The 16,592-nt window shown below is 42.7% G+C and overlaps 1 protein-coding gene across 1 annotated transcript; it reads right to left on the bottom strand.

Annotated features, from left to right (window-relative positions):
• Window positions 1–1,374: 1,374 nt before the first annotated feature.
• Window positions 1,375–16,438, bottom strand: LOC103098361 (histone H1.8). Its single transcript, XM_007500258.2, has 5 exons — window positions 16,189–16,438; window positions 12,422–12,678; window positions 7,182–7,836; window positions 4,886–4,944; window positions 1,375–4,347 (listed from the first exon to the last, which is right to left on the bottom strand). The coding sequence occupies exons 1-5, from the start codon at window positions 16,355–16,357 to the stop codon at window positions 3,940–3,942; spliced, it is 1,548 nt and encodes a 515-aa protein (XP_007500320.2). The 5' UTR covers window positions 16,358–16,438; the 3' UTR covers window positions 1,375–3,939.
• Between the last annotated feature and the right edge of the window lie 154 nt (window positions 16,439–16,592).

Below are 16,592 nucleotides of genomic sequence, written 5' to 3'. Positions count from 1 at the left end.
GGTAATTGTAATATAAGTCCACAAAGAGGCTAAGAGTTCTATTTCTTCCCACCATGAGAAGAAAAGAAAGCTAACAGGATATCTGGGCTGGAGGACAAAGTTTCCCCATACAGAGGGTGTTTGGGGGCATTTCTTAGCAGTCTAACATAGTGATCGTAATAGTTTTCTTTCCTTATGTATTCATAGCAATCTCTTTAAATGTGAGGGAGTATAGGATGAAGAAAAGGAAAGGGAGGGAGCACTAAGGTCGGGAGGGTTACCCCCAAGAAAATAAATGAGGAAAATAAGAACCAGACTTTGTGGATTTTAAGCCTTCATATAGTTAAGGAACGAATGAGCCAAAGCATACAAGTAGCAAGAGATAGGTATGCTAACTTTGTATTGTTCAACCAATTTTAGTCCAGGGATCAGTATGTGATGTTTCTGAAGCATCCCTTCTTTTTTTGGTATCTGGCCTGTGATTTTATTGGCATGGGAAATTCCTAGTGAGGAAGCTCCCTCTACCTAGGCAGATGAGCAGCTGCCTAGCAACTACCCACCATATTATGGCGTTGTCCAGGGTGCTGAGGGTTAAAGTGGCTTACTGGCTCAGGGTCACAGAGATGGTATAGGTCAGAATTGAAGTTTAGGTCTTCCTGATTCCTTTATGCTGCTCTTCTGCTCCAAGAATGAGGTAAGTAGGACAAGTACTACATCCATTTTAAACATCAAGAAATGGAAGATAGGAAGGATATATTATTTGCTCAGTTATGTAGCTAATAAGTGCCTCTGGCAGTCTTGACTCCAAGCATAATATTCTCTAATGCCAAGGTCAGCACATACCTACCAAACTATAAGGGATGAATGACAACAAAAATGGTAAACGTTACCAAAAAAACAAAACCATCACATTAGCAAAACAAATCCAAGTGAACCCTGTTTTGCCCTTCATTGCATTCCTAGAAACTAAAAGGTAGTGAGTAGATCCTATTTTGCCCATAGGGATATTGAGCTAATTGAAGGCTATCCTCCTGGTCCAAGGAATTAGCACTAAATAAACAGACATTTTAAGCCATTATGAAGACCTTTTGGACCTCAGAGTCTTCTTCTCTAAAGGAAGGTCGTAAAGGATCACATCTGAATTCAGCCTTCTTCCAGCTCTTTCTATGAGTCTAATGATATCATTGCTCTGACTTCTATGCCTTATCCCAGCTTACCCATCATCCCCCAGGGGTGAGGAATCTTTTTCTTTTGAGGGTGACTGATAGACAAGGCAAGAAGGAGAAATTAGCTGAGACCACATCTACTGCTTTTTTAAAAAATGAGTTGCTATCTTAAAACAGAGGAAGAAATTTTACATTCAGTTTTTCTTCAAAATTCACAGGAAACATTGGCTTTATTTAAAATGAAAAATCTTTAATTCTCTATTGTTTCCAGGAAGGAACATACATAGAAGAAAAAGAAATTTCTAGATTTCAGTAGTTCCCAGAGTCCTAACAAAACTGATTTAACCCATATTCTCACCTTGTGGAGGTTTTTTTAATTGAGATTTTAGATTTTGCTAAAGGGCGAAAATTGGCAAAGGATTATAGAAAATATTTCAGTTCATTTCTAATATTTAGGAGCATGAGAAGTTTTTAAGTGAGGAAAAATCCTATGATTCAGAGACCAGGGGATATTTCAGCTGACAGAAGTTTCTTTAGTATCTATAGGTTTTGAGCTGGAAGGAATCTTAAGAATTCCATAATCCAAAAGTCTTCAAAGTATGGCCTGGGGCCTTAGAGTCACTGAGACCCTTTCAGGGGGTCCACAAGGTCAAAACAATTTTATAATTATTATTTAGATATTTTAATTTCTAATTATGGTAAATATTAGATATAACCTACATAAGCAAAACCTCTGACACGGGGAGGGAGATTCTTGATTTTAAGAGTGTAAAGGGATCCTTAGATCAAAAATGTTTAAAAACCATTCATGTAGTCCAACACCTTCATTTGACAAATGAAGGAAATCGAGGCCCAGGGTTGCCCAAGATTAAGCAGGTAGTCAGTGGAAGAGTTGGGATTTAAAATGAACTCAAATTCTGATTCTAAGCCCAGGACTCTTTCTACAAATCACATCATATTTGCATGAAGTAGTCTTTCTCTCCTATCTCCCTTCCTGTTGAGTTTTCACACCTATAGAAATCAGGGACTGGATAAGTTTAAACTAAATGCTTCGATTTTTTTCAGCTCTGCCTTCCACATCCAGAACAAGGCTGTGAGCTATCATTCCAGGTGGAGTAAGTGTATACAAGAAGGGATGAGGGTAGATCATATGACTTTTCAGATGAATTTAGTATTCTTTTCTAGATACTAAAAACATGTGTTATCAGGCATCCTGTGGTCCTCAATGGGGAAAATGCAATTCAGTCCTGCCCTGTGCTAAGAAACATTAGCTTAGAAGACACTGGAAAGCCTGCTGTCTTACCAAGGTTAGTCCAAGACTTTTCCCGACTACTTCTCCTACAACCTGGAGTAGAGACTATGTTACTTGTTTTCGATGCAACTGTAGGAAGACAGTCTACCAGTTGACTCCAAAATCCTGCTACATATAAATCCATTTAGTATGGCCCAAAAGAAAGACCTACTTTACAAGTTTAACTATTTCATTCCCACTTAAGAATCTACTCTGACTCCCTAGTGTCACCGTGATAAAATAGAAACTCCTTAATCCCTCAAGCCTAGCACCAACCTACTTTTCTAGATTATTCCCACACACATACTCTACTTTCCAGAAAAACTAGCCTCTTTGGCATTCCTCAAACTATTTTCTGCTTAGTTGTATTTATTTAATGTGGACGACTCTCCTTCCCCCATGCCTGAACACATACTCCTCTCTCCTTGTTCTCTGACTCTTTAAAAAGCTTCCTTAAAGATTTAATTCACAGCTACTAGTCTTTTTTTTCATTTCTCTTGCTACTATTCCTCCTGCCTTTCTCAAATTACCTTTTTACTTACTTATCTATGAAAATGTTGTCTTGCCCCTCTCCCCTGCATGGATCATGAGCTCCTTAAAGTCAGGGACTGTTTTGTCTTGGTATCTCTGGTGCTTGGCATTTAGCACCATTGGTTGCTAATTAGCCAAAACTAATAGCAAATATCAAGGAGGCAGATAGACTAGGCACCAGTGTTTATTAAGTGACTTCTGCGTGCCAGGCACTTTGCTAAGCCCTAGGGGAACAAAGAAATGTAGAAGACAGTCCCTGTTCTCAAGGAGCTCTCAATCTGATGGACCAACTATGGTCTGCCAATGTCAGCAGTAGCCTTAAAATGAGGACTTCGTCAGGGTATGGGAAAGAAGGTTTTAAATGGAATTTTTCCCATCAGGAAATCCAACGGCAGGGTACCTGGGAAGAAGCAAAGAGGAGATGGGTGAGCCCTACCATTCCCAGAAGTCCAGCATTAGGTGAAGCAAGCCATAATTCAGCTGATGCTAATTAACACTAATCTGTCTGCCTCATTCCTTTGGGCTCACAGCCCATCCACACTCACAGCATCTCGCCTCTTGATCCAGCTGGCAACCTTCTCTGTTCACATTAGCAGATGCCACAGGGAAACTGTTAAAGCATCCAGACAAGGCTTGTGCTCAGATTTTTTAGCCAGTCAGAGGGCAGAGAATGAGGGTATGAGGAAGGCAAGCCAGCATCCAAAGAGTTGAGCCTATGAGACCGGTTAGGACTGACCCATTCAACTTCCTTCCTTCCATCCATCCTTTCTCATGATGCTTCAACCAAGACCCTCATCTCTTGTACACAGTTGACCCTAATATTGGCTAATGCAAAAAAAAAAAAAACCCACAACTTTATTAAGAGGTAGATACCAGTATCTGTCTAATTCTTTAAAAGAAAAAAAGAAGGCCCATTATTTCAAAATCAAGTTCCTTGTTAGAACTGTCCTGGGTCAATCAACCTTTTATGCTTTACTTAGCCTTCTTGCTGGCTGGCTTGGATGAAGGATCTTGGGGGCTTTTCCCAGGTTTCTTGATTACTTTCGAGGCCTCAGATTTCTTTCCCTTGCTTTTGGGTTCATCTTTGGCTGTGTCCAACTCCCTAGACACCTTAGATTGGGAGGTAGAAGGTTTGTTGTCCACATCCAACTTGCCCTTATTCAGCGGAGCTGTCTTTGGTTCATCCTCGATCTCTTTAGCTCCCCCAGCCCCTCCAGCTTTGGACATAGCAGCTGCCTCTTCATCTTTTTCATGGACACTAGATGATCTCCTTTGCCTTCTGGCCTTGGGGTTTGCTTCTGAGACTTCCTGGAGTTTGGTTTTCTCTGTTTTATGTTCCTCTGCCACTTTCTTAGGTGAAATGGAAGCTTTTTTCTTGCCCTATATATAAATATATATATGTAAAAAAAAAAAAAGATGTTTGGTTGAGGGGGACGACAGAAGCAAAAATGAACACTGATTAAGCCCTTCTTGTGTGCTAAGAACTGTGCTAAAAACAAGAACGGTAATAGCCAATGGGACGGGACCATGAACAAGGATTTGTGAAGCCAATACGTTCATTTTCCCACCTTGGAACTTTGAAACAGGAGGAATTTAACCTTTGTTCTGAGTTGTAAAAGTGTGCATTTTTGGAAATTACACGATCAAACATTTCCTGCCTCATTTGCCGTTTAGGAATGAAGTTCATAGCTGAGGACTTAGCAGGAAACTGGGGCTGTTCCAACATTCCTCACACTCAAGTCCATTTAGATCTTACCAGAGAGAGCTTGAGAGCTGCAAGTTCTGATGGATTTTTCTTCATCTTTTTTTTTTTTAGGGCAAAAGTAGATAGGGAAGAAGGGGATAGAAAGGGGGCATGATCCCTACAGTTCAACCCAGCTAAGGGAGGCTTTGAGAATTTGGACTCTGGCCTACTTACTTTGGGAATTTCAGCCTTTGGTTTGGTGCCCCTGGCTTTGGCTCTCACCTCTTCCACATCTGTTGGAAAGATGAAGAAAAAATTGAGGGGCGACTTTTGCCTCAAGGGATAACTTGTCTCTCATGCTCTAAAGGGACACGGGACTAGCTCCTTCCCAAGCACACTGGAGGAATGAACCAGAGACTTCATTTAATTAAGAGGACGTGGCTAGGGAGGTAATGTTGGGGCTCAGACATAGATATCATGTCTGCGCTAGACTAGCCCAACACTGGCAGAACTCAAAGGCATAGTTGACCCACAGTCTTCTCCCTGGGGAGGGAATGTTTCATTACTGTCTTTACACCCTAGCAACTAGAACAATGTCCTGTATACAGTAGGCTCTTAATAAATGTTTGATTGTTGATCTCCTAAAAGAAAACTGTTTTCATCCCTTTAATTATTAGTATTCTGTCCATACATCTTAAATGATCACATAGATATTTGTCCATTTGGGGCAATGAGGTGACATAATGAATAGGGTGCAAGCCTGGAGTCATGAGTCCAAAGCTGGCCTCAGACACTAGCTGTGTGACCCCATGCAAATCATTTAACCCTATTTGCCTCAGTTTCCTCATCTGCAAAATAAGATAAAGAAGTGGCAAACCATTTCAGTATGTTTGCCAAGAAAACCCAAATGGGATCATGAGTTGAAAATACCTGAACAACAACAATTTATCCATTTTCATGGACCATATATAAATTCCTTGAAGGCAGGGACTATTTTTCACTTTGGGTTTGGTATTGCTAGCACCCAGCCCAGCAACATGCAAAAAGTAAATGTTTAATAAATGCTTGTTAAATCAAAAATTGGAAGGGAAAGGGCTGTTGGAGAGAAGGAAGGGAAGAATATGGAACCTTTTAGCTGAAAGGGGCCTGAGAGTTCCTATATTACTCTAATGTCTTCATTTTACAGCTGAAGAACCTGAGGCCTAGGCAGGGGGGGAAAATGCCTCAGCAAGGCAATCAGGAAAAGAATATATTGGGGCAGCTGGGTGGCTCAGTGGATTGAGAGTCAGGCCCCGAGATGGGAGGTTCTGGGTTCAAATCTAACCTCAGACACTTCCCAGCTGTGTGACCCTGGGCAAGTCACTTCACCCCCATTGCCTAGCCCTTACCACTCTTCTGCCTTGGAGCCAATACACAGTATTGGTATAAGTATGGTTTTTTTTTTTTAAAGGAATAGAATATATCTCCAGATTCCCAGATCAATGGTTTTTTGTGGGTTATTTTTTACTATGCCAATTACTTATAACAATCAAGGATTGGGGGGTAGATCTATTTTCCTCTCTCAATGAGAGGAGAGTCTTCAGTATTGCATGGGAGAGATATGATGGAGAAGTATATCCGTGGTGCTCAAAACATGATACTAAACCCTGGGATATATGCAAAGGTTAGCTAAAATGGTTCCTTCGATCATGGAGCTTATGCTCTCATAAGAAAGAGGGCACCAACAACCAGGAAACAGAGAAGGAAGAAGAGGTACTTATTTCGACTATTTCTCTGGGCTACCTCCAATTGTGTTATTTTTCCATAGAACCATTCAGGATTCCAGGTGTGATTATACCAAAGTGTTATATGAAGGTGAGAAGGTTGACCATCATTTCCCAATAGCCCTCTTGAGGACACCTGGGATTTTGCTCATCTATCTGGTTATACCACCACATTGTGCCAATGTCTTTAGAGAATGGCCTCTGGCAACTCATGACTATGATAGGAATTTGAAGTCTCTTTCCCAAGTTTTAACAGAACCCAGGGCTCTCCATCTCAGAACTAGATTTCTAATTATTTTGTTCTTGTGCTTGTCTATATAAATTTATCAGACACTTTTTAGCCTAGTCACAGATTCAAGTAGTCATCTAACAATTTATACCCATCTATTTGGCTTTTGTGCCACCAGAAATAAGTTTATCTCAGGGGTTCCCAAATAATTTATCATTATTTATCATATTTATCATAGATGTGGAGCCACCACCATACCGCAGCTCCTCAAGATGGGACTAATGTCTCAAATTGCCAGGTAGGAGGAAGGGAAGAGGTGGTAGGAAACTGTCAATTGTTACTTGAAATGCTGAGGCTTGGGGACACAAGGACAACATGGCAGTCACTAATGGCACCAACTCTTCCCTTACATGCCCCTCTTTCAACCTCTGAGATTAGACTATTGACCCTATGGCTTCAGGCAAGGGTCAAGAAAGCTCTTAACCATGAATTGGGGAACCCCAGGCTAAAATCCACTAAAACCCCTCAGATTGCCTACCTTTTTTGCTACTAGCATCTTTTGGTTTTGAGTCCCCCTTGGCCATTTCCACTTTGGTATCTTTCTGAGCCTCCTTAGGAACCTTCTTCTTGGTTGAAGCCTCCACAAGATCCTTCTTCTTGGTTGTGAGAACCTTCCTCTTGGTCAAAGCCTCCTGAGGCACCTTCTTGGTTGTAGAAACCCTCCTTTTAGTTGAAGCTTCTGTAGGAGTCTTCCTCTTGGTTGGAGCTTCTGCAGGAACCATTTTCTTGGTTGCAGGAGCCTTCCTCTTGGTCAAAGCCTCCTCAAAAACCTTCTTGGTTGCAGAAACCCTCCTTTTGGTTGAAGCTTTTGTAGGAGTCTTCCTCTTGGTTGGAGCTTCTGCAGGAACCTTCTTCTTGGTTGCAGGAGTCTTCCTCTTGGTCGAAGTCTCCACAGGAACTGTCTTCTTGGTGACAGCTGCTGCAGGAACCTTCTTCTTGGTTGCAGGGGCCTTCTTCTTGGTCAAAGCCTCCTCAGGTACCTTCTTCTTGGTTGCAGGGGCCTTCCTCTTGGTCGAAGCTTCTAAAGAAACATTTCCAGCTTCACTGCTCCTAGTTGCCTTCTTTTTCCTGGGTTTGATAGCTACTGTTAACTTCTTAGTCTTCATGGCCTTGGCTTTGTTCTTGGACACTAACTGCAAAAGTAATGCAATGGTTTAATAGTAGTCAGAAGAGCTCAGAAAGCACTTGGGCACCCAACAAAATTTCCTATCAGATAAAAATCATTTATTTTGATATGGAAAATTCAGAGTTTATAATCCCTAAAAGCTAAAAGGAGACCACCTAGTCCAATCCTTTCTAATAAAGGAGGAAACCACAACCCAGGGAAGCACATATTCTTTTTCATAGCTATAGTAAGTAGAAAAGCTAGATGCAAAATCCTGGTGCTCTGACTTCATCACTATGCCATGATATCATTCTTGGGCTGGTCCTTGTTTCTGTATCAGCCCTAATAACACTGGAGCATACGCAAGGCAAAATGACTAACCTGGAGAAGCCCATCTTTGGTGCACTTCGATTCTTCTATCCTAAAGTGCTCCCAAACCCTGAATACAGACTATATTCAGATAGCTTAGAAATCAGAATCAGAAGAGCCAAGTTCATTGTCTATATATGACACTTGCTGGGTAGTTCATTCAGCTTCTCCCTTTAGCCCACTGCTCTGGGCTTCCATTTCCTCATCTTTAAAAAGAGGAGGAGCAAATACTTGTGCTAACCACTGCACAGAGTTTTGAAGCTAATGATATAAACTACACCAAAATATAACAGACACTGTCAACCGAAAAATACTATGTGTCAGCTGTTAGCAATTGTCATAGTCAGACACAGGAGGCTCATTTGATTTCCTCTTTTGAAAGAGCAAGAGGATGCCAGCAACAGAGTTTACCCTGATTGGAGCACAACATCTGATAGTAAAGTCTTGCACAATACTCTAAGAGAAAAGATGGAGATAAAGGCTGGAGGGCAATACAAGTTGATTCAGAACTGATGGAAGGGCCCCTGGTCATGGATGACTTTGTATCAGCTTGGAAAAGGGTCCTTCACGAGTGCCTCAGGAATTGGTACCTGCATCCTCGTGCTGTTTAATATGCATCAATAATATAAATTAAGTGGAGACCTGGGTGGCTCAGTAGATAGAAAGCAAGGTCTAGAGATGGGAAGTCCTGTATTCAAATTTGACTTTTCTAGCTGTATGACCCTGGGCAAGTCCCTTAACCCCAATTGCCAGCCTTTACCTCTCTTCTGCCTTAGAATCAATGCTAAGTATTATTTCTAAGGCAAAATGGTAAGGGTTTTAATAATAATAATATAGATCAAAGGGGCAGTGAGGTAGCATAAAGTCAGGAGGACCTGGGTTCAAATTTGACTCCAGGTACTTTCTAGGTATATGGCCCCTACACAAGTCACTTAACCCCAAATGCCAGCCCTTACCTCTCTTCTGCCTTAGTACCAGTACTTGGCATCATTTCTGAGACATAAGGGTAAGGATAATAATAATAATAACAACAACAACAACAATAATGTCGATCAAAGGGGCAGTGAGGCAGCACAAAGTCAGAAGGATCTGGGTTCAAATTTGGCCATAGACACTTCCTAGGTATATGGCCCCTAGCAAGTCATTTAACCCCAATTGCCAGTCCTTGATTCTCTTCTGTCTTAGAACTGATGCTAAGGCAGAAAGTAAGGGCTTAAAAATAATAATAAAGTAGATTAAGGCATATCTTGCATAATGGTCAGATATGTGCAGATAAATAAAAGCGGGAGGGATCACAAGCATGCTAATAACAGGATCAGGATACTTTTTTTTTTTTTAAGATCTTGACTGGCAAGAACATCAAGCTGAATTGAACGAGATGAAATATGATAAAGAAAACCATGAAGGATTACCCAAGGGATAATAAAAACCAACTTCCTGAGAATGGGAAGGAGGAGGTGCCGCGGGACAGTAATCCAGTTTCCAGAGGGCACGGGGGCCAGTGTGCTCCAAGTCTGATGTGAATCAGCATGGATATTTGACAGCGAAGCAACGTCTCCCAGGTGCCAGTCTCATGGGAATATTTCCTGGTCAGGTTCAGTTTAGAGAGCCAAATTCAGCTGTGGGTGCATCATTTTTGTATTTCAGGAAAGATGCTGATAAGCTGAAGGGCATCGGAGGAGAGCAAGCAGATTGGTGAAGAGCCTCTCGTCCATGCCACCTGCAGATCAACCGCTAGAACTTGGAGCCCTTAGTCTAGAGAAGACTGGGGCAAGGGAAAAAGATGGGGGCTCAATTAGGGGGATTCGAGTTCAAATCTGGCCTCAGACACTTCTTACCTGTCTAACCTAGGCAAGTCACTTAACCCTGTTTTCTTAGCCCTTGCTCTTCTGTCTTAGAGATGTTAATGAGATGGAAAGGTAATGGTTTAAAAAATAAATAATTTTTTTAATAAAAGAAGAAGCTAGGAGAGCTAGCTGTCTTCAAGCATCCATAGGGCTGTCTATCACATGAAGGAAGGATCCGATTTGGTCGATTTGGTCTCAGAGGACAGAACCTGAACAATGCATAGAAGACAGAGAGGCAGGTCTAGGCTTCTCCTTAGGGAAACAATTCTTCCTGATTAGAGTTGTCCAAAGATGCAATGGGTTTCCTTGGAAAGTAGCGAGTTCCCTCACTGGAAGCCCTCAAGTAAAGGCTGGGCATTACTCTGATGCAGAAGAGATTCTTTCTGGCATGGGTTGGACCAGATGGCCTCCAAGAGCTCTTCTAACTCAGCCTCTCTGATCATTTGTAGTGCTGCCAGGAAATGCTAAGATATTAGTTGAAAATGGCTTCTAGTATTTTCCTTCCCAGTAAAATGTTCACAGAAGACTCAAAGGAGGGAAAGTCTTTGAAACAGGGGCACAAAGGTAGAATTTCAGGTACTGGGATAGACAGAGGAAGAAGGGAAAAGGGACCCGCTTGTGTGATCAAACCAAGACGTTGGCCACCAATTCCTAAAACCAGCCCTAATGGTGCCCTTTCCCTCACCTGCAGTCAGTGGGACAGAGAAGGCAGATGGCAGTTGTCTTTTATAAAAGGTTAAGCATTTTAATATTGCTTGATATTATTTCCCCAGAAGCCAGACTTGGGTAACATAAGAATATCCCATAGCTCCCCCCTTTCCCAGCATTTGATTCCTGGTATAGATTATCATTCCCATTTCTATCCTCTTCCTTCACCCCATCCCAGGGGCTGGAGGCATATTATTATTATTTTTTAAACCCTTACCTTCCATCTTAGAATTAATGCTTCGGGGGGCAGCTGGGTAGCTCAGTGAATTGAGAGCTAGCCCTAGAGTCGGGAGGTCCTAGGTTCAAATCTGGCCTCAGACACTTCCCAGCTGTGTGACCCTGGGCAAGTCACTTGACCCCCATTGCCTACCCTTACCACTCTTCTGCCTTGGAGCCAATACACAGTATTGACTCCAAGATGGAAGGTAAGGGTTAAAAAAAAAAAAGAATTAATGCTTCGTATTGGTTCTGAGGTAGAAGGGCAAGGGCTAGGGAACGGGGGTTAAGTGACTTGCCCAGGGTCACACGGGGAGGAAGTATATGAGGCCAGATTTGATCCCAGGACTCCTGTCTATAGACCTTGCTCCCAATCCACCAAGATACACAGCTAGTCCACCCCTAGAGACATTTTAAAATGTTTCTGATCCAGAGATCACAAGAAATTTTATCACACAATATCTGTAAAGCCTCTGAAAACCTCAAGTACATGTCAGTTCTGAATATCTGAAGAAAACTGGCTCATTTAAACTATTAATGGCAGAGACCATCACATCTGGTCAAGGGGATAGCAAACTAGCCATAGCAGAGATATCCCACTTGTTGCAAGATGCCTTCTCTAATATCTCTGGCATCCAGTCACCCAAACTCTCTTTAGATGACTCCATGGATGGAGGAGAATCACATCATCCTGAAGTGGGTTCTTCTGTTAGTCCTGGGACCCTAGATCTAGGGCTGGAAGGGGCCATTTAGTCCTCCCCTGGGACTCCCCTGATCAACTGACTCCCATGTCTCCCTATTGCTTCTGGGATCAAAGTCCAATTTCATTTTACAGATGAGGAAATTTAGTTCAGGAAAGTCAATTGTCTTTCTGAAGGTCACACAGGTAGAAAATATCAGAGACAATTTGAACCCAGGTTGTCTGGACCCAAAGCAGGACTTTTTCTCTGCTGCCTCGCAGTTGGAAGGCATCTCCAGTTGCTAGAAAGTTCATCCTTCATCCTGAGTCAAAATCTGCCTCCCTATAACTTAGAGACCATTAGTCATAGGTTTACCCTCTGGAGACCTTGAGAATCAGATTCTAAATTGGAAGGAACTACTTTACATGGGGATTGGGGTGCAAAGAGTATAGAGGAGGGGAATCATGTATCTGAGAAGTACTTTGGGCTCAGTTTCCTCATCTGTAAAATGAGGAAGATTGAACTAGATAGGCTCAGTTCAAAGTTTAGAACCCTACAACTTCCAGCTTAGTCTTTGCGCCATCTTCCCACCTCACCCAGGTTAGACCCTCCTGGAGGACAGGTACAGTTTTTAACACTCCTGTTTTAACATAGGCTGAAAGACTGGCAAGGATGGAAGGGGACAAAGGGAGAGGTGAGTAGAGAAGACCTCAGGGGATTTAGAGCCACAAGGGGAACCCACTTCATTGTACAGAGGAGGAAGACCAGGGGCCAGAGAAGACAAGGAACTTACTTTGAATTTTCCTCTGGCCCCAGTAACAGTAGAATTTCGTGGTCTCACGAGCACCCCATCACTAATACCCTTGGCCAGGGCTTGTTTCAGTAAGTATCTGAATCTCCTCATATTGATAGCTGGGTACTTTCGGCAAATATAGAACTTAATAGCCGCTACAGAGGTGCCATGTTTGTCCCCCCTGGCCTTCAGCGCTTCGGTCACCATTTGGAGGGTGGATGGATGACCAGGAAGTTCTGGTTGCACACTGGAGGTTGCTTAAGAGGGGGAAAAAAAGAGAAATAACTGAAAAGTGAAGATGGGATCCTGGGACTCCCCTGATCAACCGATTCCCATGTCTCCCTATCAACCCAACCTGGCCCCAACCTATCTTTATAGCTCGATGAAAGTTATAGCCCCTCCATCCCACGCTCTATGATCTTGACTTCTCTTTGCTCCTCACATTCAACACACCAGCTACTGTCTTTGCACTGATTTTAAATAGGCATTCTTCTGACTTATTTCCTAGGGTTTATTTAGCACTTCCTGAGGAACAGCTAGATAGCAATAATTGGTAGATAGCCTGGCCTAGAGTTTGGAGGATATGGGTTCAAATCTAGCCTCAGATACTTCCTAGTTGTGTGACTTTGAGCAAATCACTTTACCCTGATTGCCTAGCCCTTTCCACTCTTCTGTCTTAGAATTGATATTAAGGGGGGCAGCAGGATGGCTCAATGGATTAAAAGCCAGGCCCAGAGATGGGAGGTCCTGGGTTCAAATCTAAACTCAGACACTTCCAAGCTATGTGACCCTGGTCAAGTCACTTGACCCCCATTGCCTAGCCCTGACCACTCTTCGGTCTTGGAGCCAATACACAGTAGTGATTCTAAGATGGAAGGTAAGGGTTTTTAAACAAAGAACCTTCTGAACCAGCTCTCTATATATTTTTTCAAGCATCTGACTTTATTTTTTTTATTTTATTTAGTCAATTTAGAACACAGCGCTCTATATTTAAAGGAAAGTACAAGGTTCCACTTGCCCAAAAGTCTCTCCTGCTAGCCAGTGTTTTTGTCATCTTACTGCTTCATCTAGTTTATAAGCTCCTAAAGGGCAGGGACCATTTCAAAGCTTCTTGTTGAATACCATATTGGTGGGCTTGGCCCATTATAGCCAGTAGCCACATAATGGCCAATAATAGTGCTCAGTAATTAGAGCCATAGAATCCCATACTATATAGGCATGAAGGGACCATTAAAATTATCACATATCACACCCTGCCCCCCTTCATTTGACAAGTGGGGAAACTGAGACCCAGAGAAGAGAATTGGTTTTTCTAACACATAAGTTAGATTCAGTTCAGGGGATCATCGATTTCGAGTAGGAAGAGACTCTTCCAATCAGGGGGCTAACCCCATTAGCCACTGGGAAGATACGGTTGGTCAGATATGATCAGGACTCTCTCTGGTCCTGATTTGCTGTGTGGCCCCAATCCTGGGAGTTGTACCCAAAAGGCTCCCCAACCCACTCCCAGTCACTGCATTTCTGGATAATCTTCTAGTGTAAAGTATAAAGCGTCTCTCTGGAGATGGTCTTGAATCATGTTCCTCTGTGAGGTTCCATGGAAAGAGTTGAGGGCTTCCACATTTGAGTTCAAGTCTCAACTCCAACGTTGTCTGCATGACTTCAAACAAATCACTAAGCCTCTTAGAGCCCTGGTTTCCTGATCTGAGACACGAGGCTCATGTCCACCCTGGGATTTTTTAATAGAGATTGTTATCCCTAGAGCCTAGTGCATAGTAGGGGCTTTACAACTTGTAAGGTAACTTCACTGACAGATCTACTCCTTGGAGTCATGGTGAGAAAAGCCTTAAAGCCCTCTATAAATGTGAGATAATTAGCAAGAGACCTACTTTGTCACATTTCCCAATTCTCCCTCTTTTTGGCTAGTTTTCAGCCCCAACCAGAGGCAGGGGTAGATCAGTGGAAATGGTGAGCCACCATGGTGGGAGCAAAGATCATTGAATCATAGGATTCCAGATCTAAAACTAAAAAAGACCTCAGAGACCACTTAGCCCACTCACCCCATTTTATGGATGAGGAAACTGAATGAATGAGCAGAAGTTGAATGTGGACTGAGTGTAGAAGATGCTCATTCTCTAGGTGCAAACCTACATCTAAGTCCAAATGTCCTTTCTTCTCTTCTGGTCCCATTCCACTCACCTTAGGGCTTTCACCTTTGGAGGATAGTATGGGAGAGATTAAGGGCCTGGAGAAATAGAATTATGTTTCATCATATGGTAGAAAGAGTATTTGACTTGAAGCCAAGTCCTGGGTTTGCGTGATGGAACTACTGGTTATTACCTATGTGATCTTGGTTAAGTCCTTTCCCTACTTTGGACCTCTATATTGTATGTACTCTATAAAATAATGGAGGCTAGAGTATCTCAAAAGGTCAGCCAAGTTTACCTCAGTTTCCTCATCTTTAAAGTGAACTGATGAAAGAAATGGCCAATCAATCCAGTATCTTTGCCAAGAAAGCCCCAAATGGGGTCCTGGAGGGTCAGAGACAACTGAACAAGAGTATCTCAGAGCTCCCTTCAAAGTTCTAAATTCCTATTACTTTTTCCCCATCTGTTCTCAGAGCACTTCATTCTTAGACTCTTGGGTCCTCGCTGCTTTCTCCGTCATATTACATTCATCTATGTCCACATCGATTGATCACCCCTACTCGGCTGTGGACATTATCTCATTTAGTTCTCTGTTTGACACAGAGTCCATGACTGGCTGAAGATGAAACTATGTGAGAGGCCCCCCAAAACAAAACCTGCCTCCGTTGTAAACGGAGTCCCTCACTTTTCTGTTTAAACCCTCACCTTCCATCTTAGAATTCATACTGAATCTTGGTTCCAAGGCAGAAGAGCAGTCAGGGCTAGGCAATGGGGGTCAAGTGATCCTAAGTAAGAGTTTTTAAAAATGAATGAGTATCTTACATACACTGATTCATCCAAGCCTCACAAAAAATGGGGATATTACAATAGACATCATTATCCAAAGAGGCTCTCTGAGTCAGTCTACAAGCATTTGTTCTATGTTCCAGGCATTGTGCTAAATGCTGGAAATTCCAAGAAATTCCAAAAATACAGCCCCTGCCCTCGAGGAGCTCAGAGTCCAATGGAGGAGGCAACTTTCAGACATTTACATATGAAATATGCACACATCGGTATAAGGTTGGTCAGATATGATCAGGACGCCCTCTGGTCCTTATTTGTTGTGTGGCCCCAATCCTGGGAGTTGTACCCAACAGGCTCCCCAACCCACCCCCAGTCACTGCATTTCTGGATAATCTTCTATGTGTAAAGTATAAAGCGTCTCTCTGGAGATGGTCTTGAATCATGTAAGTGTATAAAATATACATAATTTGTAATTACAAAATGTTTTCGGAATTATAATCCCAGAGAGAAGGAACTAACACTCAGGGGACAAGAGGGTAAAGAGTGATCTGGAAAAGGCCTCCCTAAGAGGGTGGGATTTTGAGCTATCTTGAAGAAAACCAGGAGGGAGGATATACCTGATACAGGGCATAACCAAGGGAAATGGATGGAGGCAGGAAATGGGCAAGGAAGCCAATGAATGTCGCTAGATAACAGAGTATCTGAAGGAGAGTTAAGCATAAGAAACTGGACAGATAGGGAGGGCAAGAAGGAAGAGGCTGGGCTCCAGGACTCCCCCAGCTTTCACTGCACCAGGACCCGCTTCCTACCTTTCCCTCCTTGATTCTCTCCACTTACCTGAGTTCTCAATGTCACTGGTCCTGTTCATGGTCTCGGTAGAAATGTCAGGAACAAAAACTGAGGAAGAGGAAAGACGATTGGAAGTGGAGGAGAGGTCCAGAGTCAGATTCAGAGCAACATCATCTGGGAAGGGATCAAGAAAATTCCGAATTTCTTCAAGAGACATCTTGAAACTCCCAAATGGCTAGAAACAGAGTAACAATCCACCTACCCAGAGCCCTCCACCAGGTCTAGACAGCCCCAGCCCATCTCCAGTCTTTATAGGGCAGAGCCTGACCCAGGTGTCTCCATGGCTGGGGCTAATCAACCTCCTAATTTAATGAGTTGCAATGAGTGGAACTGTAGGTAACATCCAGTACTGGCATCCAGGAAGAAGAAGGAAGGACCAATACACTTGAGTC

This window comes from Monodelphis domestica, chromosome 7 (genome assembly GCF_027887165.1).
Source record: "Monodelphis domestica isolate mMonDom1 chromosome 7, mMonDom1.pri, whole genome shotgun sequence".
Lineage (NCBI taxonomy): Eukaryota > Metazoa > Chordata > Mammalia > Didelphimorphia > Didelphidae > Monodelphis > Monodelphis domestica.
Note: the sequence above shows the minus strand (reverse complement) of the source record. Positions and strands in the feature narration are given on the sequence as shown.

Excerpts from the sequence above, each read along its gene's own strand:
- LOC103098361 (XM_007500258.2), bottom strand. The coding sequence starts at position 16,357 with ATGTCTCTTGAAGAAATTCGGAATTTTCTTGATCCCTTCCCAGATGAT. Across the intron at positions 4,945-7,181 it reads AGATGCTAGTAGCAAAAAAG|ATGTGGAAGAGGTGAGAGCC; the intron begins GTAGGCAATCTG and ends TCTTTCCAACAG. Across the intron at positions 4,348-4,885 it reads CAAAGGCTGAAATTCCCAAA|GGCAAGAAAAAAGCTTCCAT; the intron begins GTAAGTAGGCCA and ends ATTTATATATAG.